At 40.9% G+C, this 27,983-nt stretch overlaps 2 protein-coding genes across 4 annotated transcripts in view; both read right to left on the minus strand.

Moving 5' to 3' along the window:
- Positions 1–2,139: 2,139 nt before the first annotated feature.
- On the minus strand, positions 2,140–23,863 carry LOC146719168 (sodium/potassium/calcium exchanger 1-like). 2 transcript variants are annotated; one of them, XM_085461024.1, is made up of 10 exons: positions 22,857–23,863; positions 20,698–20,871; positions 19,028–19,136; positions 12,823–12,873; positions 11,578–11,655; positions 9,198–9,340; positions 6,970–7,239; positions 6,339–6,428; positions 4,900–5,066; positions 2,140–4,534 (listed from the first exon to the last, which is right to left on the minus strand). In XM_085461024.1, exons 1-10 carry the CDS (start codon positions 23,805–23,807, stop codon positions 4,285–4,287), a joined length of 2,283 nt encoding a protein of 760 aa, XP_085317150.1. In that variant the 5' UTR covers positions 23,808–23,863; the 3' UTR covers positions 2,140–4,284. The 2 variants fall into 2 exon arrangements, with proteins under 2 accessions (XP_085317150.1, XP_085317154.1); XM_085461028.1 differs by lacking the exons at positions 11,578–11,655; positions 12,823–12,873.
- A 4,033-nt stretch (positions 23,864–27,896) lies between these two features.
- LOC146719169 (very-long-chain (3R)-3-hydroxyacyl-CoA dehydratase-like) overlaps positions 27,897–27,983 on the minus strand; it is a 16,391-nt gene continuing 16,304 nt past the window's right edge. For both annotated transcript variants that reach the window (XM_085461039.1, XM_085461036.1), the window contains one exon: positions 27,897–27,983. This exon is cut by the window's right edge and continues 1,420 nt beyond it. The gene's annotated coding sequence lies outside the window, so the exon portion shown is untranslated.

Raw genomic sequence — 27,983 nt, forward strand, 5'->3', positions numbered from 1 at the left:
TGTTTTAGATTAAAAGAACAGCATATTCTTTTCCAGTTCCCCAAAACACCGCACACTGTTCCAGTTCACTGTTAAAAAAATAATTTATTGCAGCATGGAATTTTAATTTGAAATATTGATACTTTTCATTATCAATAATCCATGTTTGCATCCACTTCAATCCAACAAGAGCACAACAGGAACATCTGAAAACATCACACGGGTCAGGTTTTCTCACAGCTAAGACAGTCTGATGCGTGTCTTCCTGATACACACACACTGACTCTCTCCACCACAGTTAAGTGACACAAAAACTCTTTTTAACACTAAACATGAACAAATACTTGTCAAGTTAAATACAGAACAGGGTGTTAGGGATGATAGTTCCAGAAATACTAAACATACAAAACTGAAGTTGCATCCAGTGACTCTGATTTCCTGCAAGGTCAGTCCATACCAATACTACTAGAGTGGGTGTAATGTTTTTAAATGACCTAATGCTGTCAGCTCAGAGACTACCCATAAGCATTTGCTTATTAAAGGAAAATTCCACCAACACCAAAAAAAAAAACTAACTAAAGAAAATCTGTTAACAGAATGGGGATATATTATGATTGCTTCATGTTTGTTGAGTTAAGCAGCGTGGTGTCATTTTCAGATACTTCCAGCAGCTACAGCTAAGTTTTATACTTGCTGTGTTGGACAAATATAGACAGTCTGTATATTTCGTAAGTGTTGTTGCCACAGTAAAGAAATGACTGTTTCCTGGCCTCTGTACTGGCAGACATATCTCTATATCTATATACACTCAACAAAAATATAACGCAACACCTTTGTTACTGCTCCCATTCCCCATGGGATGGACGTAGAGACCTAAAATTCATTCCAGATACACAATATAACCATCCCTCCCAAACAGTGGTCACAAATCAGTCCAAATGTGTGGTAGTGGGCACATCTGCTATATTGAGATAATCCATCCCACCTCACAGGTGTGCCACATCAGGATGCTGATCTGACATCATGAGTAGTGCACAGGTGTACCTCAGACTGCCCACAACAAAAGGCCACCCTGGAATGTGCAGTTTCTTGCGCTATTGGGGGTCTGGGGACCCAGAACCGGTCAGTATCTGGTGTGACCACCATTTGCCTCATGCAGTGCAACACATCGTCGCATGGAGTCTATCAGATTGTCAATTGTGGCCTGTGGAATGTTGGTCCACTCCACTTCAATGGCTGTGCGAGGTTGTTGGATATTCGTGGGAACTGGTACACGCTGTCGTATACGCCGGTCAAGCACATCCCGAACATGCTCAATGGGTGACCTGTCCGGTGAGTATGCTGGCCATGCAAGAACTGGGACATTCTCAGCTGCCATCTGCCCTGAACAATGTGAACCATGATTCATCCGTGAAGCGCACACCTCTCCAATGTGCCAGACGCCATCGGATGTGAGCATTTGCCCACACAAGTCTGTTACGGCGACGAGCTGGAGTCAGGTCAAGACCCCGATGAGGACGACGGGCATGCAGTTGAGCGTCCCTGAGACGGTTTCTGACAGTTTGTGCAGAAATTGTTTGGTTGTGCAAACCAATTGTTCCAGCAGCTGTCTGGGTGGCTGGTCTCAGACGATCTTGGAGGTGAACCTGCTGGATGTGGAGGTCCTGGGCTGGTGTGGTTACACGAGGTCTGTGGTTGTGAGGCCGGTTGGATGTGCTGCCATATTCTCTGAAACGCCTGTGGAGACGGCTTATGGTTGAGAAATGAACATTCAATGCACGGGCGACAGATCTGGTTGACATTCCTGCTGTCAGCATGCCAATTGCACGCTCCCTCATTGCTTGTGGCATCTGTGGCATTTTGCTGTGAGACAAAACTGCACATTCCAGGGTGGCCTTTTGTTGTGGGCAGTCTGAGGTACACCTGTGCACTACTCATGATGTCAGATCAGCATCCTGATGTGGCACACCTGTGAGGTGCGATGGATTATCTCAATATGGCAGATGTGCCCACTACCACATATTTGGACTGATTTGTGACCACTGTTTGGGAGGGATGGTTATATTGTGTATCTGGAATGAATTTTAGGTCTCTACGTCCATCCCATGGGGAATGGGAGCAGTAACAAAGGTGTTGCGTTTATATTTTTGTTGAGTGTATATCTATATATATATATATATAGTACAGTATATATATATATTAGGGGTGCAACGATACACAAAATTCACAGTTCGGTTCAATACTTTGGTGTCACGGTTCGATATTTTTTTGATACAAAAAAAATGTTCATGCCTTTTTAATTTGTCATTTATTAAAATTATAAATATATATTTTAACTCAAACGTACAGTTTTGAAATTTAATGTTGCTGAAACAACAAAGTAATAAAAAAAATAAATATATCTGATTGAGAAATCACTCATCTTTGGAAAAGAGAGTTTATTACAGAGAAATGGCTCTTTCCGAAATAAAAGCTATACTATACGCTTCTTCTGGGCTATATTCTCAGCAGCATATTAAACATATCAGGTCCCCATAAGGAGAATCATGTGCTAACGGCTGTCTAAATGACTCGGGTAAAGTTTGAAGCATGCGTGCTTGTTGTTTTTATCTGCTTCCACTTGTCTTTGCACTAGGATGATGTCGGAGTAAATGTGCAGTCATATTCGTTGTGTTTCCACTAGTGCTGTCAGCGTTAATCTCGTTGAAATGACGTTAACGCCACAACACGGCAAATCTTATTTCAATCTTATATATCTTAGTCCTGGTCTTAGCGTTAGTTATTTCCTGATTTATTCTGACATCTCTCGTCTTGTGTGCATTAGCTGTATTGATATTTTACAGTCATTGCTCCCGCGATAAGAAGTTTTTAATTATGCTTCTTCCAGCTACTCCCTCATTCACAGCAGGTCGCTACAGCAGATGGATCTGTGTGTTGGACTTCAGGATTTGTGTCTTCTCCTGGTCTTGACCTGTGATCTTTCATGTGTTAGGTAAATGTGTTTCACTACTATACAAAACTGTTGCACTTTTTGCATTTGAAGAGGATTCTTGGGGTAAAACTATTCTTAATTTGGTCATGGCTCCAAACTGGTGATTCTATAGCCCACTGTGAAAGAGGTTCAAAGTTGGCTGTTGTAATGGTTTTGAAATCAAAGACAGCCATCTCACCGCTGCTGTTATATCCTTTATCACCTACTATTGTTAGGAGTGCAACATGAAATGATGTGCTGACACCAGTACTTGAGAAAAACTAAAGATAATTTCTCTCAGCTGATATTGTGACCGCACAAATGAGGATCTAGTATGGAAACACACACATGAGAAATACCAGCCATTCATCTTGGCCAAGATTCGGCAGGTAACATCATCCAGTGTACAATCTACACTAATCAAATGTGTCTCTTAAGTTTATTAAATCCATGTTGCACAGTATGGCTAGTAATGAACTTTGAAAATGATAGTTGCAATGGTAGTTGCTTTTAAACCACAAAGAAAAATAGTTGTGACCACTTAGCTTTCTAATCACGCGCCTGCAGACTAAGCGGCTAAGTCTGATCGTTTTCCCGTTTTTCATTAAAAAACTGTTGGAAATGTTGGAAATATGGACACACAGTAGTCGGGCTTGCTTCAGTGCACTCCCAGTGGACTCCTATTGGCAACTATTAAACAATATGTTAGAAATAATCACTTCTTTGTGGGCAATAAAGTCAGATTGCTGATTACCGGCTGAACATGTGCACAAATGGATCAAATCCTGCAAGCCACACGTCCAATACCAAACACACCCTCCAAACTTGAAAGCCATGATTTAAGCTTCACATTTTCCAATCTCTTCTACTAACATTTCAATGTATCCCTGCCTGCTGTTTAATCCCACTACTCATACTAAAGCAGTAGGCGCCTAGTGGCAGTCTTTGTTCCTGCCAACAGAGGCCACGGTTGGATATCTCATTGTATTTCATACCAAAGACAGTAACATCCTAGCCCTTATTTCATTGAGTGTACATCTCTTTGCACTATATGTTGAATATATTTCACAGAGCTTAGACACTCAGTTAAAAAGGTGGAGGGTAAGACTTTATTATGAGACTGGAGCTGCTGGAAAATGTTGATTAAATGTCATTAAATGTCAGATTAAATATGTAAAACCACATTAAGCGTAGAATTTTCCTTTAATTTAGCATCTAGTGTGTGCCTGATCAGCCTTTTAACATTAGGCTCAGTTCTTTTCTCTAACAGATCCTATATTACAGTATCATTCGTGTGTGGATGTACCAAGTCTTGTGTGACGGTGCTGTTTCCCTCAGATGGAAACAGGGCAGATGAGGACACGATCCTCCAGCAGAACACTCAGGACGAGGAACACAAAGTACAGTACGAACATGGTGAGGCCCAACTTTCGGCTCATCTTCCACCGACAGGCGGCGATGGAGATAATGACAAAGAGGAGCATCAGGAAGAGCAGCACAATGGCGCAGAACAGGCCATTGGAGCTGACCATAACTGGCTCACCGTTGTGGAGCAGGGTGTATATCAACCAAGGGATCGGCAGACTAAAACCAAACAGAACAGAAGCAGAAATCAAGCTATTTACCATCACACCTTCGTAGCCCGTCTGCTACATCTTCCTTTTTTGTTTTTGTAAGAAAATATATTTTGGCCTATTTTAGCATAGCCTCTTGTAACTTTTTGATAGTGATTACAATATTGGCTTATTTGTTTACAACAATGATGCAATTGTTGACTGAAGTACAGGTACAATGGTGGATAAATTAATGCTTTATTCTAGACACAATGGATTCTGGGGGCTTTCTCCATATTATTGTAGGGTCAATACCTTACAATATAAAGCGCCTTAGGCGATTTTTGTGGTTTGGCGCTATGTAAATAAAACTGAATGGAATTAAGAGTGACTCACCCTACAGTGATGTCAAAGATGTTACTCCCCACTGAGCTGGACACTGCCATGTCACCCAAACCCTTCCGGGCCACAATCACACTGGTGATCAGGTCAGGGATAGATGTCCCAGCTGCTAAGATGGTCAGTCCCATGATCTCCTCTGAGATGCCCACAGTTTCACCCACCTGCAAACATTAAAAGATAAAAACAAGTGTCAGAACGAGTATCCCCAACCTGGCTGTAGTTGGTTGGTAAAACTGCCCAAGTGCCACAAAGTGAGACCAAAATTTTAAACCGTGTGCCCAAATCGGTGACTAATTAACTAGTTAACATTACTCTACATTATTCATTTTTTTCTTCATTTTTCCCCCAACAAAGACTAAATAAAACTCAAATTACAGAAAAACCTAAATAGTCTCTCTCCAAGGATGTCTGTGAAGGTTCTCAGTCATCCAGGTCATCGTAGTCTAAGGAGCTTGGAAAGAAAAGCATCTGGACTTCTTTAAGTTTCCTTAAAGACATGTGGACATAAATGGCTTCTTTCCCTCCTCTTTCAAACCATCTGTCTTCTCTGTCCAAAATGTGAACATTGGCATCCACGAAAGAGTGACCTTTGCCATTTAGATGGAGATGAACTGCTGAGTCTTGTCCTGTGGAAGTGGCTCTTCTATGTTGTGCCATGCGTGTAGGAAGTGATTGTTTGGTCTCTCCAATGTAGAGGTCTGAGCATTCCTCGCTATACTGTACAGCATACACTACGTTGTTAAGTTTGTGTTTGGGAGTTTGTCTTTGGGATGAACCAGTTTTCGTCTCAGTGTGTGGCTGGGTCTGAAGTACACTGGGAGAGGAGTCTCTCTGTCTTTCTGTGTACCCCTGGACCTCTTGTAGTAATGCTGCTTTAAAAAAACAAAAACAAAAACACTCACTGGAAGTCTCATTTTGTCCAATTTTATTCTGAGGCTGCCATTTCAAGAGGCCAGAACCCAGAGAACAAACAGCATTATGGAAAAGCCCATAATCTCCCAATTTAAACCAATTTTTAAAAATCATGGGGTTGTGCACTGTGCATTCATGCCTGAGGATCAGGCTGTAAATTCCACTATAATGTCCAGAAGAGTGAGAACTTTCATAGCCCAGACCTCAACTGCGGTGCAAGCACAATGAGATGACCTTTAAGGAGAAATTGGGCAAAATTATGTTTTTTTTCTTGCACAAGGTAAAACGAGACAAATAAAAGACAAAACTTTCTATAAAACTAGGACAGTCTCACTGTCTCTATGTTATGCTCTCACTATCTTTATGTTAAACTAACCGCACTAACTGCAGAAGCATCACCTGAAAGTATCATTGACATCACTCAGGGCCGACTACTCTGAGACATGTAGGAAAGTAGTCTGCCAGGGTCCTTATCAGTGTGAATAAAAGACCAACATAACATGTGTTAAGACTCCACCAACCTGATGAGCCCACCACACCATCAGGTAGGAGAAAGCACCAATCCAGATGATGGAGCCTATGAAGGTGATGGCAAAGTATCTCCTGGATGCCTGAAAAGCACCAGAGCCATTCACATTACATGTTCAAAAACATTATGACACCTGGGAACAGAGACTTAGATCCTGAAACTACAAAAAATAAAAAATTAATCCAATGTAATCCATTGTAAATGATAGCATCTGATCCATACAATTCACTCACTGCAGTCGGTTCTATCTGTCTGTTAGCATTCACAGTTTTCTAGATATTTTCAAGTTTTGTGTGTCGGTAGATACCAAAAACAGCTCAAGATGAATTAATTTTGGTGAAAATCAGATCAAAGTAACACCAAATGTGAAAATCAGTAAAAACTTTATATTACCTGTAGGTTAGCTAAGCATTTCACCTTGGCCATTATTGTTAGTGCCCACGGTCAAAATCACATATTGCATGAATATGTCTTAAACTATCAAGTTTGTACAGCTTACAGAAGCCAAGTTTTCAGCCAATTCTGTTCCAATCCCATGGGTAAAGATAATAAAATACATCATTTTAGTATGTAAAGCTTTAAGGTCATAGGTCATAATGATAATGATGATGAGGGCTGTTCACCAGGTTGCGGACATCAGGCAGGGTGAGCCACAGCGGGAACACGATGGGCAGCAGGAACAGATATGTCGCCTGCTTGCGCCTGGTTTCAGGCCACCCTAAAGACAATGGTTGGTTCTCCTCCTCCTCTTCTTCCTCCTTTTCTTCTTCCTCCTTGTCTTCATTGTCGCCATCATCTTCACTCTCGCTCGAGTCGCTGCTTTCTTCGTCACCACTCTCATCCTCAGCGCTGCCCTCAGAGCCCCCTGATCCACCTGCTGATGCTGCTGCTGCCTGTAGGAGAAGGAACAGAGTGAGTCAAACCCCCTGACTCACTGCACACAACGAAGCGGGAACCACATAAAAGATGCATTAGATTTATTATTTAGTATTTAATATTTCAGGGCTGGTTTAGGTCTTGGTGAATTGATGATTTTACATGAGAATTTTTTTAGGTACATTTCACAAATTAGCTGTTTTTTTTTTATTATTTGAGGACTTCACTGTTATTTATGTGTATGAACTTGTGACTTTTTGTTTTGAAAGTCTTGAAACGTCCAGTCTTGGATGAGTCTACTTCTACTACCAGTCTACTACTGGTTTATTTTCTAATGAGATTGAGCAATGGAGACCTTTCACCAGCTGATGGTACTGACAGATCTATCTCCTGAGCACAACAGTCCTGGAGGATAAGACAGGGTTTCAGCTCTGGAGCTCTTCCAGTGATCATCATGGCAAATGTGAGCTCACAGTTGATGTGTATCCTGGAGTGCTGCAGCAAGATATTGACACACTCACATTTTCCAGACCCCACTGTGACCGTACATGGTTTCAGTACTTTTGGGCGACAGAGACGTTACTCTGAGTGGTAACAAGAAATGTGAAGGGACTGCACCAGTTACAGCAGCATAATCCTGGACATGTTACAGAGAAGGAACATATCCCTATATTGTCAGAGCTTTACTTATTAAGCCCCCCTTATTATCTTAGCTCTTCACTTTTTTCTTCTATTTAAATTAGCTCTATTTTTATTTTGCGCCTTTTCTTTTTACCTTTGTGAGCTATTTTGCTTTGTGATATTGTATTTACTTCACTGAGCGAGGTTCTTTTAGTTTGTAGTGTTAGTTTGCTTATAACACAGTAATTTCCCAACTTTTAGGATAGATTAAGTATATCTTACTTTGTTATTTGTTAATATCTTACTATAATACTTTGTTAATATTCTGCAACATTACTGCCACTCCTTTTTAATTTTTTTATGTATACATGAACAATAAATTAACAAAAAGTATAAGCTAGTGTGCTTGTGTTAGGCCCTCCATCATTCTTCAACACTGCATGTTATCCAACCTCCTCACAGCCTTGTTCACAGCTTCTGGCTTTGGCGATGTGGTTTTCAAAAAGTGCTGGCAGCTGATATATACAGGCCTCCATGCAAAGTGTGATCTGAGGTCAGTATGCCAGAAAACTGAGGTGACACTAAACTGACAGAAAGCAACTTGTGTGGGTGTTAACGGTTACTTTCATTTCTCAATTGATGTGTTTGTTAAAGATTATACATTCTTGTCATTTTCAAGCTTTATTTTGAACTGTACCACATAACCAAAATGTAATATGTTAGGAAAGAAGAACACATACTAGAAACAAATATGAAGCAAGCCAAAACCTCTTAAATTAGTTTGAAAATGTGCAGATTGAAGCCAACGCTCTTACCATCTTTCCTTCAATTTTACTAATACACCATGTGCTTAAGTATATTCCTTGGGTGCATTTTCAAAATACATTATGCCAGGAATAATTAGAGGCCAATTTAAAATCTGAAGATTCAAAATCAAGTAAGAAACATAGTTAAAGTCATAGCTTTCTGTCTCCAGGTCTGTTGAAAAGATAAAGAAGCAGAAATATGAATTTGAAGCTAATCTATTCAAATCTAGGGAGACAGTAATGCCATCTTCACATGCTCATCACGCCTGTTATTTCCCAGGCTTCACATTGCAATTAACATCTGACTGCATTCCAGTGCTTCGCAATTCGCATGGAGGATACAGATGCTGCTAGGTTTTCATCAGTTTCCTTGACAACTTAACTAGTTTCTTTTGGCAACATGACAACAGCTAAAGAAACACGTGCGTTCATATTAAGATGAGACGTGTATTATCACGACTTTTAAAACTATAGGATCAAAGTTGTTAAAATCTCCACTTTCCTCACTTCTGTGGCAAACTGCACAGTGAGCTGAAATCTTCTCGTACCTTCGATTCGTCCGGTCGGTCAGATGTTTCCTGAGTTGTCTCTTCTGCCTTTGGAGGCTGTGAGGTGGACGGCTCAGCAGTAGCTGCTCCCTCTGATGCACCGGCAGCAGCTGGCTGCTCAGACTTTGGCTTTTGATCTGGATCTTAAAAAAGAGGAAAACCACACAGAGTAATATAGATAAAAATATGAATTTTAACCTGCTTTTCAAACACTGCAGATTTTAAATATCCCATAGCCATTTTAGATAAAACAGTTTCACTGCATCTTTTTACAAACAGGACACATCAACCTCACTTAAATGTTTAGTGACTTTATGCTTTTACTTTGACCTTTTCACTGTCTTCTTTGTCTACCTGCCACTCTGACTTTTCCTTTGATTTTATTTTGAAAGGGCAAAGATGTCTTTTAGTTTGTTCTTTGTATGCAGCAGTGTTTCCCCATATCTAACTGAACACAACTGAACAGAGTCACTTTTGGATGATGTAATAACCCTGCTGGTTTGTGTTATGGTCACCATTTTAAATCCATCACTTCAGACTGATGACTCCTCACCTTATATCAGCTAAAGTACTTTGCAGTTAGGTGATTAAAAATTCAGGTGAATTTGAATTTCCAAGCAAGTTTGCTGTATTAAAGAATTTGGAAAACCTCCGCTCACACTTATTTTTAAACGTATCTAAATATTAGAGAACTGCAGCTAATTTCACACTTAGCGAAGATAAATCACAAATTTAATGTTACACTGACAAATTATTCTGCTCTAGAGGCCAGTATGAAGTGGCAGTGGGAGTGATTGGAGTGTCTGGCAATAAACATGCTCTACTAAAGGCGGGGAAGAGAGTCACATGCACACTCATATGCATGTTAATCCTCAGGGCTCATTGATTCGGTCTTGTCGAGGCCTCTCCAGGTTCCTCACAGCCCCACTTTGCTGTGCACCTCAGACTGTCAAGCAACTCCTTACTCCACACTATGACGCACAAACATATGAACTGAGTCTGAAGAACAACCTCCTTCAAACCCCAAAACTGTCTCTGATTACTGATAGAAGACCATGTGCATATGTGCACTCGCAATATCACAATAAATGTCAAAGCACAAGTCACTACAATATTAATCAACAGTACAACTATTAAAATAATAACTTTCTTCATCTGAATATTCACACAATTAATTACAAATTAAACATCCTTTGGATCCTTTTATGCAGCCTGATATTAACTTTTTAAATTAGAAGATGAGAATAAATTTAATCCAATTTCTTTGTCTCATGCACAGCTCCTCCTACAGGAGCTGCTCAGCTCAAGTAACCAAAGCCATGAAGCTCCCAGAGCACAGTGTTTGTGCTGATGTTAATACCAGAGGAGGTTTGGAATTCTGAAGTTAGTGAATGAGCAGAGTGTTTGTGACTTTTACACATGCACTTGATGACCCCGCTCTGTAACTTTACATCATCTATTTCCAGGTTCAAACTCTTCTTCGGTTCCTAAACAAGCACTGTGACAACAATGAGATTTTATCTTCAATAAAAATGATCAGCATCACTGCTATCCCAGCTGTTACAATAAAGTTTAACATCACGGCATCCCTGAAAAAGATGATTTATGAGGTTTAATTGACTCAGAAGCAGTAAGTTAGAGTGCTGGTTTCCATCTAAAGACCTGGAAGCAGGGTCTATACTTTATCACTTGACAAGCAGATGGTATTGCTTACAGCTGATCGTGGAATATCTAGGAGGGAAGAAATTTCACAAAGAGAGTTTTTGCTGTGGAGGTACCCTATTAAAACACCAGGCTCATATTCTGTAAGCTCTTTAGAAAGATCCATTCTTTCACCCGTTTGAGCTAATAGCACAAAAAATGGGAAAAGTAAACTGAGCCTAATGCCAAAACATATTTAAAGTCATTTTCAATACAATGGAGTACAAAATACATAAAAACAAAACCAAAAAACACAATATGGATTATAGAGGGAGATATTTTGATATTTGATTTTTACCATCATACTGAGACTAAATTTTATCCCATGTGATTTAAAATATGATTTTTTTTTTTTTATCTCAGTCTTTATGCAAAACTGGGCTAACACACATCACAAGCGTACCTCTCAGACAGATGCCAAAAATAACTGATATGTGTTCTGTACTGTTGCATTACAATACAAAATTACGCAATGTTATGACAGAGGATTGTAGGTAAAAATGGCCAGAGAAATACAAGCGCTTCAACATATAAATCAGATGTTGTTGGAAATCCGGGTTATGTTTCGAAATCATGTAACAAAACTATGCATTTAGTCAAACAAAATACTGATGGCACTGGAACACACCCACAGGAAGTATGCTTTCAGGAAAGGCGTTTCATCGCACAAACGACTCACCTTCGCTGCAGCGGTGATGGGACTTGCTCTGCAGTTTGCCCGTCATCGGGACATTCATAGGCTTTACTTTGTTCTTCGCTGCAGTTAAAAGAATCATTGCTCAAACAAATCTCATGTGAAGCCTGTTCTTCTACAACCAGCTTTAACAATAACATGACCTGATAAACACACACTGACCAGCATTTAGGAGTAAAGATCCAATCCAATCCAGTGCAAACGTGAGAACAGGTACAATTACTGGTACCTATGCTAAAATGTGAACCTTACTTACGACTCATTTGAAGCTGTTTATCACCACCAAGCTTTTATCTACTCTAGAGCCTGACTAAGATAAGATTTTTCAGGCCAATACAGATATCTGATTATTTACCATTCCAATGTTCCCAGTCTTTAAGGACATTTTTTTGTTTGTTTGTAATTTATTGTTTACATTCCACATGCCTTGGCTTGGTTTATGTGGTTGTTGGGTTTATACTGTTATGGAAGTTGAAGAGTGCCCTCTGGTGGAACATCAGCGCTCATAAGTCCTACCAGAAGTAACCCTTGAAACTCCTGTTTCTGTCTGTGAAGGTTCTCAGTCATCCAGGTCATTGTAGTCACAGGAGCTTCTGTACTGTGCAATTTCTGTCAAATTTCAGGCCCCCCCAAAATGACTGGGTGTGCTTCAGAAGTTAGTCAGGGTAGTCTTTGCCTATGCAGCTACCCTTGGAAAAACCTGGAAACTATTCTAAGATTGTCAAACCATGTATTTATTGATACACACTGCAGCGTCCAATAAATGTGATTTTTATTAATTGGACCCCAAAAGGTTGTTTGTGTTCATTTTCTCAGTGGGAGAAATGTTTCCTCATTCATCCAAGTGATTTCTTCAGTTTCAGCTGACTGCGGGTTTCCCCTACCTTATAAACAGTACATTTGCATAATGACTGAACCCAGCAACAATGGGCTGTGAGGTCAGTTTCTTGATCAATAATATGCAAATTGTCTAATACATAATATCAGCCAATGACACTAGTCTACAGATAAATTAGTCATGTTCTTTACAAACAGCCAGAGTGTGCCAAAAGGTCAACGATTCTCACAGCTTTCTGACGGACACACAAACATGCAACCATCCAATGCATGCATAGCGGTCAAAAATGTGTTCTGTAATAGCAGACCAGACTGAACACAACAGCAACAACAACAACCACAAAAACAACTAGTGCAGAAACAACACAACAGCAATGATGTTTTTCACCTTACCTTTCCTCTGTACTGGCCCCTCCCCTCTAACATCACCATTAAAAGATGTTTCTGATTGGCAGACATTCACAACACACATTATCAGTCTGACTCCTTAATTACTTTTTTCTTTTTGACATCAAAGGTGAAAAATTAGCTCATTCTCCAAACCGCGACACAAAAACACCCACATATTCTTGGTATGCACATACTGTCTGTGTGAATAGGTATTGGTTAAAACAGCTGAGACCTGCTGAAGCCTGGATATGACCTCTGTGGTTTCCTGTGGTATCTGCCTAACTTAGATTGGGTTAGATGGACCTGCTGACATGATATGTCGGAGTCATCTGGAGTCATCTCCAACTCAGTGGCTAATCCATTCCTGGCCTTGAGCCCCACTGTTGTTCTAAACATTATTCTGTTCAGCGGTGAATTGTCTCGTATGTCAGGTTTGTATTAGCCAGGCTAACAGATGAGGACCAAAAGTTTAACATGCCCATGTTGAGTGACTGTGATGAGTTCCAGAAAGTTTGACTTCAAAACATAGATAAGCAACACAACTAAGCAGGAAATCTGAAGTTTGATCCACAAACAAATACACAAAAAAATTAAAGACAACAAACGCTTCAAACCAGGCAACAACTTTTTGTAACTCTTACCTCTTCTGACTTTTCTGGGGCCAGGGGTTTTAACGGCCCCTCTAAGAACTGCTTCTACGATGGAAACCACAGACATGGTTGTAACTTCAGGGCCAGAGAAAGGCGTTCAGAAGCGGAGACAGGGACTGCTGCAGAGAGGCCAAGTACAGGTTCACTAAAGAAGTGGACATTGCTAAACATCAGCACTCTGAGAAGATGCAGCAGCAGATCTCAGAGAATGACTCGGCCTCTGTGTGGAAAGGTTTTAGGAATATCACAAACTACAAGCCTAAAACCCCCCACTCCACTGATGACTTGCTCTTGGCCAACACCCTTAACGACTTTTACTGCCGTTTTGACGAGCCATCAGGCAGCCTTCACACCTCCAACGGCCCCAACAATAGAGGCAATTTGGACACTAATTCCCCCACCTCTCCCCCCTCCATAGAGCCATCACCACCTTCAAACTGTTCACCTACAACACCCCCCTCCTCACCCCACACATAATAGGATTTCACACCACCTCCTCCCACCACAACTCTTCATATTCATGAAGCAGATGTGAGGAAGCAGTTTAAGAGTCTGAATGCTCGAAAAGCTCCCGGCCCAGACGGTGTGTCTCCTGCCACCCTCAGACACTGTGCAAACGAGCTGGCCCCAGTGTTTTCTGGCATTTTCAACTCCTCACTGCAGGCATGTCATGTGCCTGCCTGCTTCAAGTCCTCTACCATAATCCCTGTCCCCAAGAAACCTAGGATCACTGGACTAAATGACTACAGACCCGTGGCTCTGACATCTGTGGTCATGAAGTCATTTGAGCGCCTAGTTCTCTCCCATCTCAAGACCCTCACGGCCCCCCTCCTGGACCCCCTGCAGTTTGCATACAGAGCCAACAGGTCTGTAGATGATGCCATCAACATGGCCCTACACTTCATCCTGCAGCATCTGGACTCCCCAGGAACCTACGCCAGGATCCTGTTTGTGGACTTCAGCTCTGCCTTCAACACCATCCTTCCAGACCATCTCCAAGGCAAGCTTTCCCAGATGAATGTGCCTGATCCCATCTGCCGGTGGATCACTGACTTCCTGACGGACAGGAAGCAGCATGTGAGGCTGGGAAAGAATGTCTCTGACTCTCGGACCATCAGCACCGGCTCCCCTCAGGGCTGTGTTCTTTCTCCTCTGCTCTTCTCCCTGTACACCAACTGCTGCACCTCCACCCACCAGTCTGTCAAGCTAATCAAGTTTGCAGATGACACCACCGTTATTGGGCTCATCTCGGACGGGGATGAGTCTGCCTACAGGAGGGAGGTTGAACGTCTGGTGTCTTGGTGCAGCCACAACAACCTGGTGCTGAATGCCCAGAAGACAGTGGAGATTATTGTGGACTTCAGGAAGCACACAGCCCCACTCCCCCCCATCATCCTGACTGACACCCCCATCACCTCTGTGGACTCATTCCGCTTCCTGGGTACCACCATCACCCAGGACCTGAAGTGGGAGCCCACCATCACCTCCGTCATCAAGAAAGCCCAGCAGAGGATGTACTTCCTGAGGCAGCTGAAGAAATTCAACCTGCCAACACGGACGATGATGCAATTCTACACCGCAATCATCGAGTCCATCCTCACCTCCTCCATCACCGTGTGGTACGCTGGAGCCACTATCAGGGACAAACAGAGACTGCAGCGTGTTGTGCGCTCTGCTGAGAAGGTGATTGGCTGCAGACTCCCATCTCTGCAGGACCTGTACACCTCCAGGACACTGCGGCGTGCAGCTCGGATCTCAGCTGACCCTTCTCACCCTGGATACAGTCTGTTTGACCTGCTCCCCTCAGGCAGGAGGCTCCGGTCCATTCGCACCAGAACCTCTTGCCATAAGAACAGTTTCTTCCCCTCTGCTGTTGGACACATGAACAATAAACGTACGACTGTTCCCACCACTAACACATGACCCTACGCTGTGTTCACTGCATCATTCCATGTTTTGGCACTGATCACCACCTGCACTCATGTATATATCTTTCTACGTAGCACTTTTAATTCTTATTCTCATGTATATATCTCATGTATATCTCATGCATATATCTTTCTACGTAGCACTTTTAATTCTTATTCTTACTTTTATTTTTTCATGTCTATTTAAGCGCAATTTATGACAGTATGTTTGCACTGAAGCACCGCAGCAATTTCCTAATGTTGTAAACCTGCTCAACATTTGGCAATAAAACCCTTTCTGATTCTGATTCTGATTTCAATTTGACTGACAGTTTTCAGGTTCATGGTGCAGTAAATGTTTCATAGTAACAAAAATAATATCTCTGCATGGTAGTAACAGGCTCAGGTTAAACGCTGTCACACATAACTGCTTATCAAAAAACAGTTTGAGCTGGTCTCAAAATAACTGGCAACTTGTGAGCATTTTAGAAGTCAGAATTAGAGTCACATTCATTTTCCTTTTACAGCTGAGTACACCGCATAAAGATTGGCTAAAATTTGCAAGACTGCAAACTTGGAAATGTAATGTGTGTGTTTTACAATTTATTTTTGTAATTCATAAAGTAAGTATCATTTTTTATTGGTTTGAACTATTCTAAAGATACATTGATTTTATTAAATTCTTAATAATCAATCAATACACTACTTTATTTCAGTTTTACACACATATACATTATTATATAGAGTATTATACTGTACTTATACTCAATGTTCCCTCTAAGCTGCGCGCGTGCGCAATTGCGCACTGCTGGCACGGTGTTTTAGCTAGCAAAGTGGCATGGCTGATGTGGAGTGAAGCCACGTTAATGACAACGTGTACAACCATTGGAGATGTGAGCAGGACAGACGGGACAATTGACGGAAAAAGTGTGGACTTTATACCAGTTTTTAAATTGTGTTGATAGGCCACATTAAACCAGAATTATGATAAAAAAATATGTGCAATGTTTGGTTTTCTTCCTGAATACTATCGTGGTTTATATTTACTGCATCAAATTTGATGCAGAACAGCTGATTGTTCTGTAAATAGTTTGAAATGTTTATTTTAAAAAACGCTTTGGCTGCATTTTTAGGTAAACGGCTGCAAAAAACTTGTTGTTTGCATAACTCAGTTACTTTTTTTGAAGAAGTAACTATGTAATTAATTGCCCAACATTATATACTGTATTTTGCAGACAGAGTTACAGGACTCTCTCCCAGACCACAGACTCATACTAATAATACAAGTCAGAGCTTTACAAAAAAAAAAAGAAAGAAGAAAGTTGTTTTTTCAGAATTGGAGTTCAAGTTATTTTTTACTTCCAATAGTGTTAACATACTACACAGGTCATGAACAAGATTTTTTTACATTTTCATTGTAAGTGGGCTAAAGCAGTTAATTAAAAGTAGTCTAACATAAATGTAAATGCTGTAATTTGATTATTTTAATAAACCATGTGACTTGGATCGATTCCATGCTGGCGTGACCACAGTGCACACATCTGCTGTTGCTCACAGTGGTCCAAGGGACCGCTCAGGGAGTTTGTGCGTTCGCTCAGACACATGAAAAATTAGAGGGAACATTGCTTGTACTATGCTAAGAAAATGGAAGACATCATTCATGGGTTTTCCTCTTCTGCTAATATAATTGTAATCGGTATACATAAAGGTTGATTAAGGGTCTGAAGTTTGATCCATGCAACTGCCACGGCTTGTCAAGTTTTCTTACATTGTCCAATTCTGTCATTGCAAATTTGGTGACATTGTTAGCAAGAATACTTTAAATCAGATGCCCTGCAGTCATTGTCCACACTGTAACAGACAGCCTTGTGAGGAACATTAGAAGCCACAAACTCAAGTCAAATCCTGGAAAGTAAGAAAGTCTAGCTACAACCTGACAGTCCAAAAACGTCTTCTTTGATGTGTAACTTTTTGTGTGGCATTACTATTGTGGAATTATTATAATTTAACTTTTTAATCCTCCAGGAACGCTGTCCTTAATATTGTTTAAATTTAACAAAAGAATGAAAAAAATCAATTAAATACCACTCCCTAATACAGCAGAAGTTTCTGAATTAGAAAGATGTAACTTCACATTGTTCTGATGCTGAAATAACGGATAAGTCAGATTCCTTTATGTCGGACCAAAGCCTTCTCTTCTGCTGTCAGCACAAATACAGAAATACACTGCAGCACACTTGCTGCACTGAAACCAGTTGCTCCACAAATGAACTGTATGCAAAAAATCACGGGTCTATTTATCTGGAAATCACTCATGTTTAGGGTTAGGGTTGCGTACTGCAGTCCAGCTGCAAGGAGCCGGTCTCTGCTTCCACAGAGATAAAGCGCTCGGCTTGCTAGCATGCTGGCTCTTATCCAGCTTTTATTACCCTGTATTGAAAAGCTGATTAAGGATCAACAGTGGCTCAGTGCTTTGAGTTAGGGAACAGCACACCGGTGAGTTCGAGGACAGACTGAAGGTCGTTGCGGTTCATCACGCGACACTGACTCAGAGAAAGGGACAGGAGGGATACAGCTGAGTCACTGGCAACTTTGCAACAAGCTGGAACATTTAATCGATCAACAGGATTTCACTTGGTTTTTTATTTATTATTTTTAATTACAGTCCATGAGCGAGTGTGAGAAGACTTTGCTTTGGTCATTAAGCACCACTTTCCTTCATTTCCTTCATTAATTACAGCTTTTTTTTCTTATGCATGATAATGATTTATTTAAGCCTTCTAAGCATTTATAAGAAGCTTATAGGCCTTTAATAAATGTCAAGAAAACTGTAAAGAAGCTGTAAGCAGATTTAACTATTTGTTAATTAATTTAACTTCTCCTGAATGGAAGGTGCAGCATCAGGTACAGAAGTAAGAAAAAATATTAAATCTAATTACAGACAAATTTATTAGGGAACTGATAATGAAAGTAATCATTAGTGAGGTCCTGCTGTCTCCAACGGATGATCTGATATCCTCGTGTTGGTGTTGTTCCCAGACCATCATGAAAATGTTGTTCCAGGTTCAACATTGCAAGTGACCAATCACATTGTTGTGACGTTATTCCTTTGCGCGCCAAGCCATTCGTGCATTTATGAAATTCCAATGTTGCAAGGACAATATCAATTCTGCTTACTGTTTATTAAAGGGTTACGGTTAGGGTTAGGGTCAGGGTCCGTTGATCAGCGGACAGAGGCGGTTTCACGCAGCTTAAGTACAGTTTTTTGTTTTACGCCGGTTTTTCCCGAAGTCGCAAAGGTATGATGTCACAACATTCTGATTGGTCACTTGCAATGTTGATCCTGAAACAACATTTAGTATGATGATCTGGGAACAACACCAACACGAGGATATCAGATCAACCGTCTCCAACATCTTGCATCTTGTTTACTTATGTTAAAATGGTAAAATACTTCATCACAGAAAGTCCTTTAAAATTAAGGATCAAATTGTAGCTAAATAATGAGGTTAGAACTTTGACATTTACACATACATATTTGGTTGTTGACCCAAATATGTATGTTGAACCAGTTTTTAATGAGCACTGTGCATTTTTAATTTCTAATTTTGCTGCAGACGTGATATTATCACCCGAGAAAACATTGGTTACCTTCTCCCAGAGGGTCCAATGTGTGAATCATCAGCTGGAAGATGGTGCTCCGAAGCGAGGTGTTGTGTAGGGAGGCTGAGCTGCCTCCTCGCTGCAGGGCTGGACGCACCTACAGGACAACAGGCACCTAGTCAGAACTAAAGCATTTAACCTTAGGGAACCTTTAATAATACTAACCAGTGCAGACCAGTGAGAATCAAAAAGGTGTTTTGCTTTTGTTAGAGCAGCCATTTTGACAAGGTATTGCAAGGAGAAAAACAGGTATAATTAATAACGTCAACTATGGCTATGATCCAGTTAGAGGAACCAGGGTCCTGGTACTACACATAAATGGAATGGGTTTAAAACATTAAATACAACAGGACTGTAAATGACACCTGAGCGTACCCTACACTGACATGCCAAAATGGCTGGCATGAAATGGGTAACAATTATTGTCAAATGTTACAGGCTAACACTGTCATCTCACTCTAGAGTTTTATTGCTGAAAACAATAATAAAGGTAACAATATGTACAGGCTGTTTTGCCAATGTCACTATCTTGCCTTGTGATAAACACCTTTAAGAATTGGACAATAAAAACAAAAGGGAGAGAAGGACTAGTGCCTGATGGACCTCGATATCTACCCCAAAAATCAAATAACAAACTGTCTCATCAGATGACTTCTGACTTTTGTTTCAAACGTTGAAGGGCCAAAAACAGTCAATGAAAGTGTGAGGAACAGATTAACCAACATGTTTCTCTGCTTTAACGCAAGATGCTAACATTAGCATGTCCAGCTAACTAGCTTACCATAGTAGCAAGCCAGGCCAAGTAAGTCTGATAATTTTAATTTGTGTAAATTCAAGTAACAAGTTCACTAGGTTATTAATTATTAAAGAACTTATGCTATTATATCAGAGTTTGTGTGTATGCTAACAATACATATACATATAAAATAAACCAAACCTACAGATTTTAAAAGTAAATCTAACACTTAAATGCTACTACAACAGCTACAACAGGAAGAGCCTTACACTCCTTGTGTAGATAAAATATCTGCTGATCCTTTACGATCTTATTCCATTATGAGCTGATGCATCCCTCCATTAATTCATCTGAAAGTAAATATTAATTTTTGCTTTGAAATTAAGGAAGTCACACTGCAGTTTAACTGGAGATTTAGCCAACAAATAACATAAGCTTTATATAAAAGCTTTAAGGGCCATTGTGGCATCACCCAGTTGTCCCATTACCATATTAGTGTTTCCAGGCCAGATTGAAGTGATGGAGTGGCCAAGGAACACTGCATGCTTATGTGGTATTGACTTTTTTTTCACAGCATGGGGTCACTAACAAGCTAGTCTGTTTTGTCATCTTTTTGGACTGTAATTTAAACCATAATTTACAAATTGAACATCATTTTATATTCAGTAAGAACTGATAATAATGACTGACACCATAAACTCAACATTTAAGTGCTTACTGATGTCCTTTAAAAAGTGATCATTAGAGTTGTTTTGCCAGACATCTATATAACTGGACATCCTTTTTTGCAACTGGGGAGTTCACCCTCTACTGGCCAATAGAAAGACTAGATTTAAGTATTTCACTGTATTTAATTTTTCAGAGCTGGGGCTTTGTTAATCCTTCATATGGTCTAAACCAACAAAAGGTTTGTTTTTCAAACCTTGAGTCTTGTCTTGTCATCTTGTGAGTCTGGCAGCAGTTTGCTGCTTTGAGGGCTGCTTGGAGGTTGTACAGGTTCTGGTTTGGATTTTTCTTCAACTTTTGGCGCAGCAACTGGAGCAGCTGGAGCAGCAGCAGCAGGTGGTGGAGGTGGTGGTGGTGGTGCTTCACTTTCCTATAGTGAGGCAGTTTAACAGCAGTTCAGGTTACCAGTAGTTCGAGTTACCTCACACGTATACATTCAAGCATATGAACAGCGGAGATTGCTTTGGCAATTTGATTGGTCTGTATTTGCATGTGTTATTGCTCTTAATTGGTTCTGTGAAGCACTTTGACATACCTCTGGTTTTTAAATGTGCTATATAAATAACATTGTATTGTATTGTAATGTACTGTAGAAACTCAGTCTAAACTCAGTCATAGGAGTAGACATGCAAAGTGATGAATTGACATGGTTCCAGCTGTAGTCTTGAGACAGGTCAAGAATTCCAGGTTAATCCTTTACAAAAGACAGTAGTAAGCCCCTAATCTAGTTAAAAGTCCAGCCAGCATGAGTTTTTCACCATCAGCAGAAGAGTAAGTCACAACCCTTAAGCCTTGAGGCTGATCCTTTTTAAATCTCCAGTTTCAACAACTGCATTATTCCTACTGATACACAGCTTCCACGATGAATGCTCCTAAACTGAGCTCCCAAATCTATGTATATATGTGTTTGTGTATGCAACAGGTGATATTAATGTGTTCTATTGATGAAAAGAACAAAAAGAAATGATGGTTGAGCATGTATATAAATGTGAACACCATGTACTGAAATCTGTGAAGAGGTTTTGAATTTCAGCAATTCTGACCCAGCAATGTGGCAACGCATCTCACTGCACTTGGTGTTAATACTGAAGCACATGCTGATTGCAGACATGCTTCAGGCTAATTGGCGAATCTGCTGCGGGCCCTTGAGATATTGTAATGCAGTTCTGCATGTTGATTACGGCCTCAGACATTTGCTGATCTCTCCCAGCAGCAGCGGAGCAGAGAGCTGTTCAGCCTGCAGGAAATGAACCTTTTATTCCTTTGTTTTTAAATTGTAAATGAAATGATGTCTCTATATAGTGGTATTTCAGGGCTTTGACAGAAAGACTGACACTTGCATCACTCCACCCTGTGACGCCCCATCTATGACACCTGGAGTCCTCTCTGTTCAGTACCATCAAAGGATTTTACACAAATACAGTCTTTCACCTGCTCAGAACCACAAATCACTGTCTCTCTTTCAGTGTGTCCGAGCAGGCGGCAGTCCCAACTGTGCGGAGATGAAAGGATAGAAAATATACTGTGTATACTGAAAATAAATGGATAGATAGTATCTCTGGTAACAACTGCTTAGAGAAACATCTGTTTTGGCTGCATCCATCCTTTTATGTTTGATAAATGCGTGATGAATAAAAGAAATTATTTTGTTCTCTTATTGCTGAAGCAAAAATAACTCTAACACCTGTTAACGCTTCATTCTCTCTCCTAATGTCAACAAATCTCATGAAAGAGCCAAACCCAGTGTAGCAATGTACCTCTGCACAGTGACTGACTCCATAAGCCTGTCTGAAGGCAAACCTTTAATCTTTTTTTTCTTTCTTCTATTTATTTTACCTAATTTCATGTTTCATTTCAGTGAATTGTGAGTCTTTGTAGAAATGTGCAGTTATTTATGGATGTTACTTTCTTTCATGCTTTCAACCCCCATCTCTCCTCACAGTGAGTGTGAAGCCATGAACAAAAGAAAATGCTCAAGTTGCTCATGTTGAATATAATTTGACCGAAAGTGCAATAAAAGTGTCACAGCAAGTGTTCATTTGTCTAAATTTAAAGAGCAAAAAACCAAAGTGACCAAGAAAGCCTGGAAGCCTGATGGCAGGTAAGCTAGTCCAAGCAGCACACACACGCACACTGCCTTTTCTGTATTAAAAATGATTTCCAACCAATGTACTTTGTAATTATCATCTGTTAATGAACTATTCAACTAATTAATTATTTTAGCTCAGGAATTAATGATTTCACCTCTAGGCAAGACACAATTCATCAATCAGACCAAGAAATTAAAAGAAAGACAGAAAAAAGGGCAAACTGTAGCCATTGAACACCTGTTTTAAAAAAGGGACCTTTACTGACCTTCTCTGGCTCCTCTGTGGTCCACACCTTAACGATGCTCATGTGTTTGTTAAGCTGGGTCTTGACCGCCTGCTCGATCTGACTGTTGAATTTCATGAAGCTCACATAGCTGATGTAGCCCAGCACCAGCAGGATGCTCTCCCACCACAGGATCATGTTATCCAGGAAGAAGATGATAAGCATGATGAGGTCCAGGATGTAGAAATTCACGTCCCTGAACAGAGGCCACCAGGTCAGGTGCAGCATCTCCCGAGAGAAGATGGCACACATGCCGATCACAAAGAGAATGTTGAAGACGGCTGAGCCCACAATGGTGCCGATACCCACGTTGCTGTGGGAGATGAAGACCCCAATCAGGGAGGTGAAGAGCTCAGGGGCAGAGCCTCCCGCTGCCATGAATGTGGCCCCAGCCACATCATCTGAGATCTCCAGCTTGTTGGTGATGACTTCCAGCGCAGGGACGAAGAACTCATCGCAGACGATGGCCAGGGCGACAAACATGTAAACCATCCCTACAATGTGCAGGGCCACCCAGCCCTGTTGACGCTGCTCTATCGAGAACAAGTCCTCTGGGTAGTCACCCTTCCTGTGAGGTGGCTGGGTTGGGGGGTAGTGTGGAGTTGCGGTGGTCAGTGGCGGTGGAGTTGGTGGCGGTTTGGGAGGCTGGGGATCTACATAGATACACTGTTCGATATCCGTCCTGTTGACGACTTTCACCAGGGTAGCTTTAGTTTCCTCAGTCTCATTAGACGCTATCAACTCCTGGATGCTGACCTCCACATGTTCATCGCTACCCACCTCCGCTCCATCATCCGTCTGGGCGGAGGCTAGTGGCTGTGACAGCCTGGCCTTCAAAGTCAAGGTGTAGACGAAACACAGCAGCACACCTGAGATAAAGAAGAGGATGCGGCTGCACCTTAGTCTCCTCCTCTGAGGCAAGTATACGTTCATTGTCTCGACTCCAAACAGGAAGTTATGTCAGATGCATTGCTAATCCTTAGTCATGCCTGCGCTCTTATGTGGTGTGAAGAAGCCAACAGCAGACAAAAAAGCACATGTACGCACAAAGTGTGTTTCATCTTCAGCTTTGACCTGTGGAAGGACTGAAAACCAGAAAATACCTACAGCTTAAAATCACATCATGAACACGTGTGTATTTATAATGTCCCCTCTGCTTGCATACTTGCAGATATACTAAGGAAAAGTGTGTTTGTGTGTGTGCGCGCGCGCGCGTGTATCTATGTGTGTATTTGAGGGTGATAGAGGATGCAGACAGCCACCTGTTACTATGGCTACATAATCACTCAGGCTTTAGCTTCTCACATAATAGGAGTCTATTGAAAACACGTCAAACATGTTAAAGCGGCGAGAAAAAACAGGAGATCCGTCTAAATAAAATCAGTAAATACTGAGATTCCTGCTGATTGTGGCTTAAAGAGCGCACAGAAATTAGCGTGATGAAATCCGCGCGTGCTGTAAATGAAATAATACTAATAATTTATACTGCCAGATGTGCATTAACGTCAACATGTTTTTTAAAAAAACAAAACAAAAAACAAAACATGAAATCTGCGAGTGAAAGACGCGCGTTGGGGTTTAATTGAGGACAGCCCGGATTATAATGCAAGGTCGGTGTACATCATTAATCTACACTCTATCAGCAAAAAGAGCATAAATCGCAGAAAGCAGCGGTGTGAAGATTGCAAGGACGCGGATCTTACCTGTGCGGCCGGCTGCTCGGCCCCGCGCCGCTGCGGACTGCTCCTCCAGCTGTGCGCAACGGACGCAGAGATGCTGACTCCGGTTTTTGGGGAACTACAAGGGCGCACCGCATGGCAGGGCTTGTACGAGGCTCAGCATAATGCTACTAAGAGGATAAGCAGCCAAACACCTTTCACCTTCCCTCTCACACATGAGGCTGTATCAATACGCCAACATTCAAACTGCTGCTGGGCTCGCAGGTGTAGTTTTGAGGCGAATCCTGAGACTCTGCTGCCTGTTGAATCGATGTAGAATAATGGGGCGTTCAGGGACTTGCACAGGAAGCTGGGTCCTACTTAGGGTGTGGTCAGGTGTTTTAGATAGGGAAACCGATTATTACGTGAAATTCTTATTTGCCTCACAAAGAAGAAAGCGTTATCTAAACATAAATATCCGCTTGGAATGAAACACTGCAAATAAACGCTCAAAATAATTAAACAGATGAAGTTAATAAAGCTTAATATGATTATATTATTAACTTCTGCTGGCTTAAATGCTTTTTAATTTAATTTTTAATCAACGAACTATTGCGCAGATCGGGTAAACAGCACTTAAAAGGATAATTTCACCATTCTCATTTTAATTGTTGTAAGTGTAAGCATACATCTGACGTCATCATCTTAATCCAGTTGGACTAGTAGGAATGCATTAATGTGAGCCTTCAAGCTGATCATAGTATAATATATGCAACTATAACATATCCGAAAAATGATTAAGAAGAACTGCAGAGCAAAAACAAAGAGCAATTAATGAGTGTACCATGGCTGGAATACTCTGAGCTTCCACTAGCAAAGCATGTGGATGTTAGTTAACATATTTAGCATGCTGTGTCATATTAAGTTGTTCTAGGCCCGTTATATTGTAGTTGTTAAGGATGAGTGTCATTCACCTTCTTGTTAGATTAGCAAACATGACACCAAGTGGACAGTGAGACAGTGATTTGAAGACCAACTGTGACAACACAGAGTATGCACAGTGATACTCTGCTCATTGTAACTAATAAAAACTTCTGACATGATCTACAAATTGTTAATACTGTAGTTTTGCGAAGGTACTTTAAATCTTTTTTGCAGAGGCTGAGTTTGAGTGATTGGGGCCGGATAGTGAGGACACTTTTGATCCAGGAGCAGGAGGCAGGGGGAAGCTGAAGGTGGTCCAGTTTGGGACGATCTTCAGAAAAAACAGAAAATTTGTTCAGGGAACAAAAGGTTGTTTGGAAATAATTTTTAAGCTATTTTTTTCTTAATCTTATGGGACAAGTAAATAGAAATTGAAGATTGTTTATATAGCACCAAATCACAACAATTGCTTCAAGGTGCTTTATACTGTAAGTTAAAGACCCTACAATAATATAGAGAATACCCCCTATGAGCATCCAGTTGGCAACAGTGGGAAGGAAAAACTCTCATTAACATCAAGAAACCTTCAGCATAACCAGGCCATTTGCTGCAACCAATTTAAGATATAGAGTATAGAGGACAAAAGACACACTGTGCAAGAGACCCAGAGATGAATAAGAACCAAAGATTAAATGCAGAGTGGTGTATAAACACAGAGAAACTATGTGATGTTGTACACTGACAGACATGAAAAAACCTTTTTTTTTTAAAACAACATTTAATTAAACTTAGTTGGAATAAATTTTCATAATCTTAACATCATGGTTTTGTTACTGAGTCTGCTGATGTGATTTGTTACTTTAACAAATTACACCAATTACTTTGTTCTGTCTTTTTGTTCAGCTCCTCGTTAACACACAGATGTCACCAGAAAATCACATAGCAGCAACTCATTGCATTTGGGTCAGTCAAGTCAGAATCAGAATGGGGAAGAAAGGAGATTTCAGTGACTCTGAACATGGCATGGTTATTGACACCAGACAGACTGGTCTGAGCATTTCAGAAATTGCTGATCTGCTGGGAACACAACCACCTCTAGAGTTTACAGTGAATGGTCCGAAAAATGGGAAAAAATTGAGTGGGCAGTTCTCTGGGTGAAAATGCCTTGTAGGGTTCAGGGGAGAAGGACTGTGTTGCTGTTTGCTGATAGGCAATGACGAATAAAATAACCATTCATTATGATGTTTGCAGAGGAGCAGCTCTGAAGAAACAAAACAGCGAACCTTGAAGCAACAAAAGGCCACACTGGGTGCCACTGCTGCCAGCTAAGAACAGAAAACGGAGGCAATAATTGCCACAAGCTCACCAAAATTAGACAACAGGAGACTGGAAAATTGTTTCCTGGTGTGATGAGTCTCAATTTCTGCTGGGACATACAGATGGTAGGCATGAATGAGCATCGATTAAACACCACAGGCTTACTGAGTTTTGTTGTTGAGCGTGTGTGCCCATCTTCTGATGGCTGCTTCCAGAAGGATAACACGCTGACGCTGAAATAATCTCAAACTGTTTTTTGAATATGACAGTGAGTTTATTGCACTCAGGTGGCCTCATCAAATCTCAGTCCAACAGAACTTTGAGATGTGGTGGAACTGAAGATGGACGTGCAGCCAGCAGATGCTGTCATGTCAATATGAACCAAAATGTCTGAGAATGTTTCCAGACCCTTGTTGAATCTATACCACAAAGAATTAAAGCAGTTCTGAAAGCAAACGTGTGTCAAACCTAGTACTGGCAAGATGTACCCAACACTACAAGTATACCTGCCCGGTGAGTGTATACTGTCAATGGTGGATGCTCATATTAAACACAGACTAATTTTCAACATATGTCAAAAGTAATCTATGTGAGCCAAAAGCTTGGGTTTTACACTGCTCTAAATACACTTTCCAACATTTCTTTCTTTCTCCTATTGGCTCTGTATGATCTCAGTGAGAGCATATATCCTGTGCTCTCAAGATGAAGCACAGAAGCAAACAACCAACCAACCTTTATTTGTCACATACACAATCATACAGAGTACAACATGTAGTGAAATGCTCGTGTCTGAGCTGCAGACAGGCTGCAGACGTAGCTGCGCCATTCCAGGGCTTGGTTTTTAGCATGGAGGCGTCTAGCCAGGACCCTTACTGGATACCAGGGTCTACCACAACCCTACTGATGGTTCAAACTGTTCTGTTTGTAAGGGGACAATCAGGTGAATTTTGTCTCAAAGGTACAGGAAGGAAGTTGAAACAACCAATATGGCCAAATATAAAATAAAACACGTTTTTTTTTAACCTGGAAAGGAAGTTTAACCGTTAAGGATTAACAAGTCTCTGCATGTCCTGAAGAAAGTCAGAACACAAAATACTCTCCAAAATGTGACATGACAAAGGAATCTTCAAAATAAGAATGTTTATTTCATCTTTCCCCTCCCCAAACACTGTGAAGAAACAAAACTTATAAAAAGGTCCAGCACCGGCCT

Source organism: Copadichromis virginalis, linkage group LG1, assembly GCF_057382275.1.
Source record: "Copadichromis virginalis isolate Kocher_CV1m ecotype Utaka linkage group LG1, C_Virginalis_male_GT1.1, whole genome shotgun sequence".
NCBI classification, from domain to species: domain Eukaryota; kingdom Metazoa; phylum Chordata; class Actinopteri; order Cichliformes; family Cichlidae; genus Copadichromis; species Copadichromis virginalis.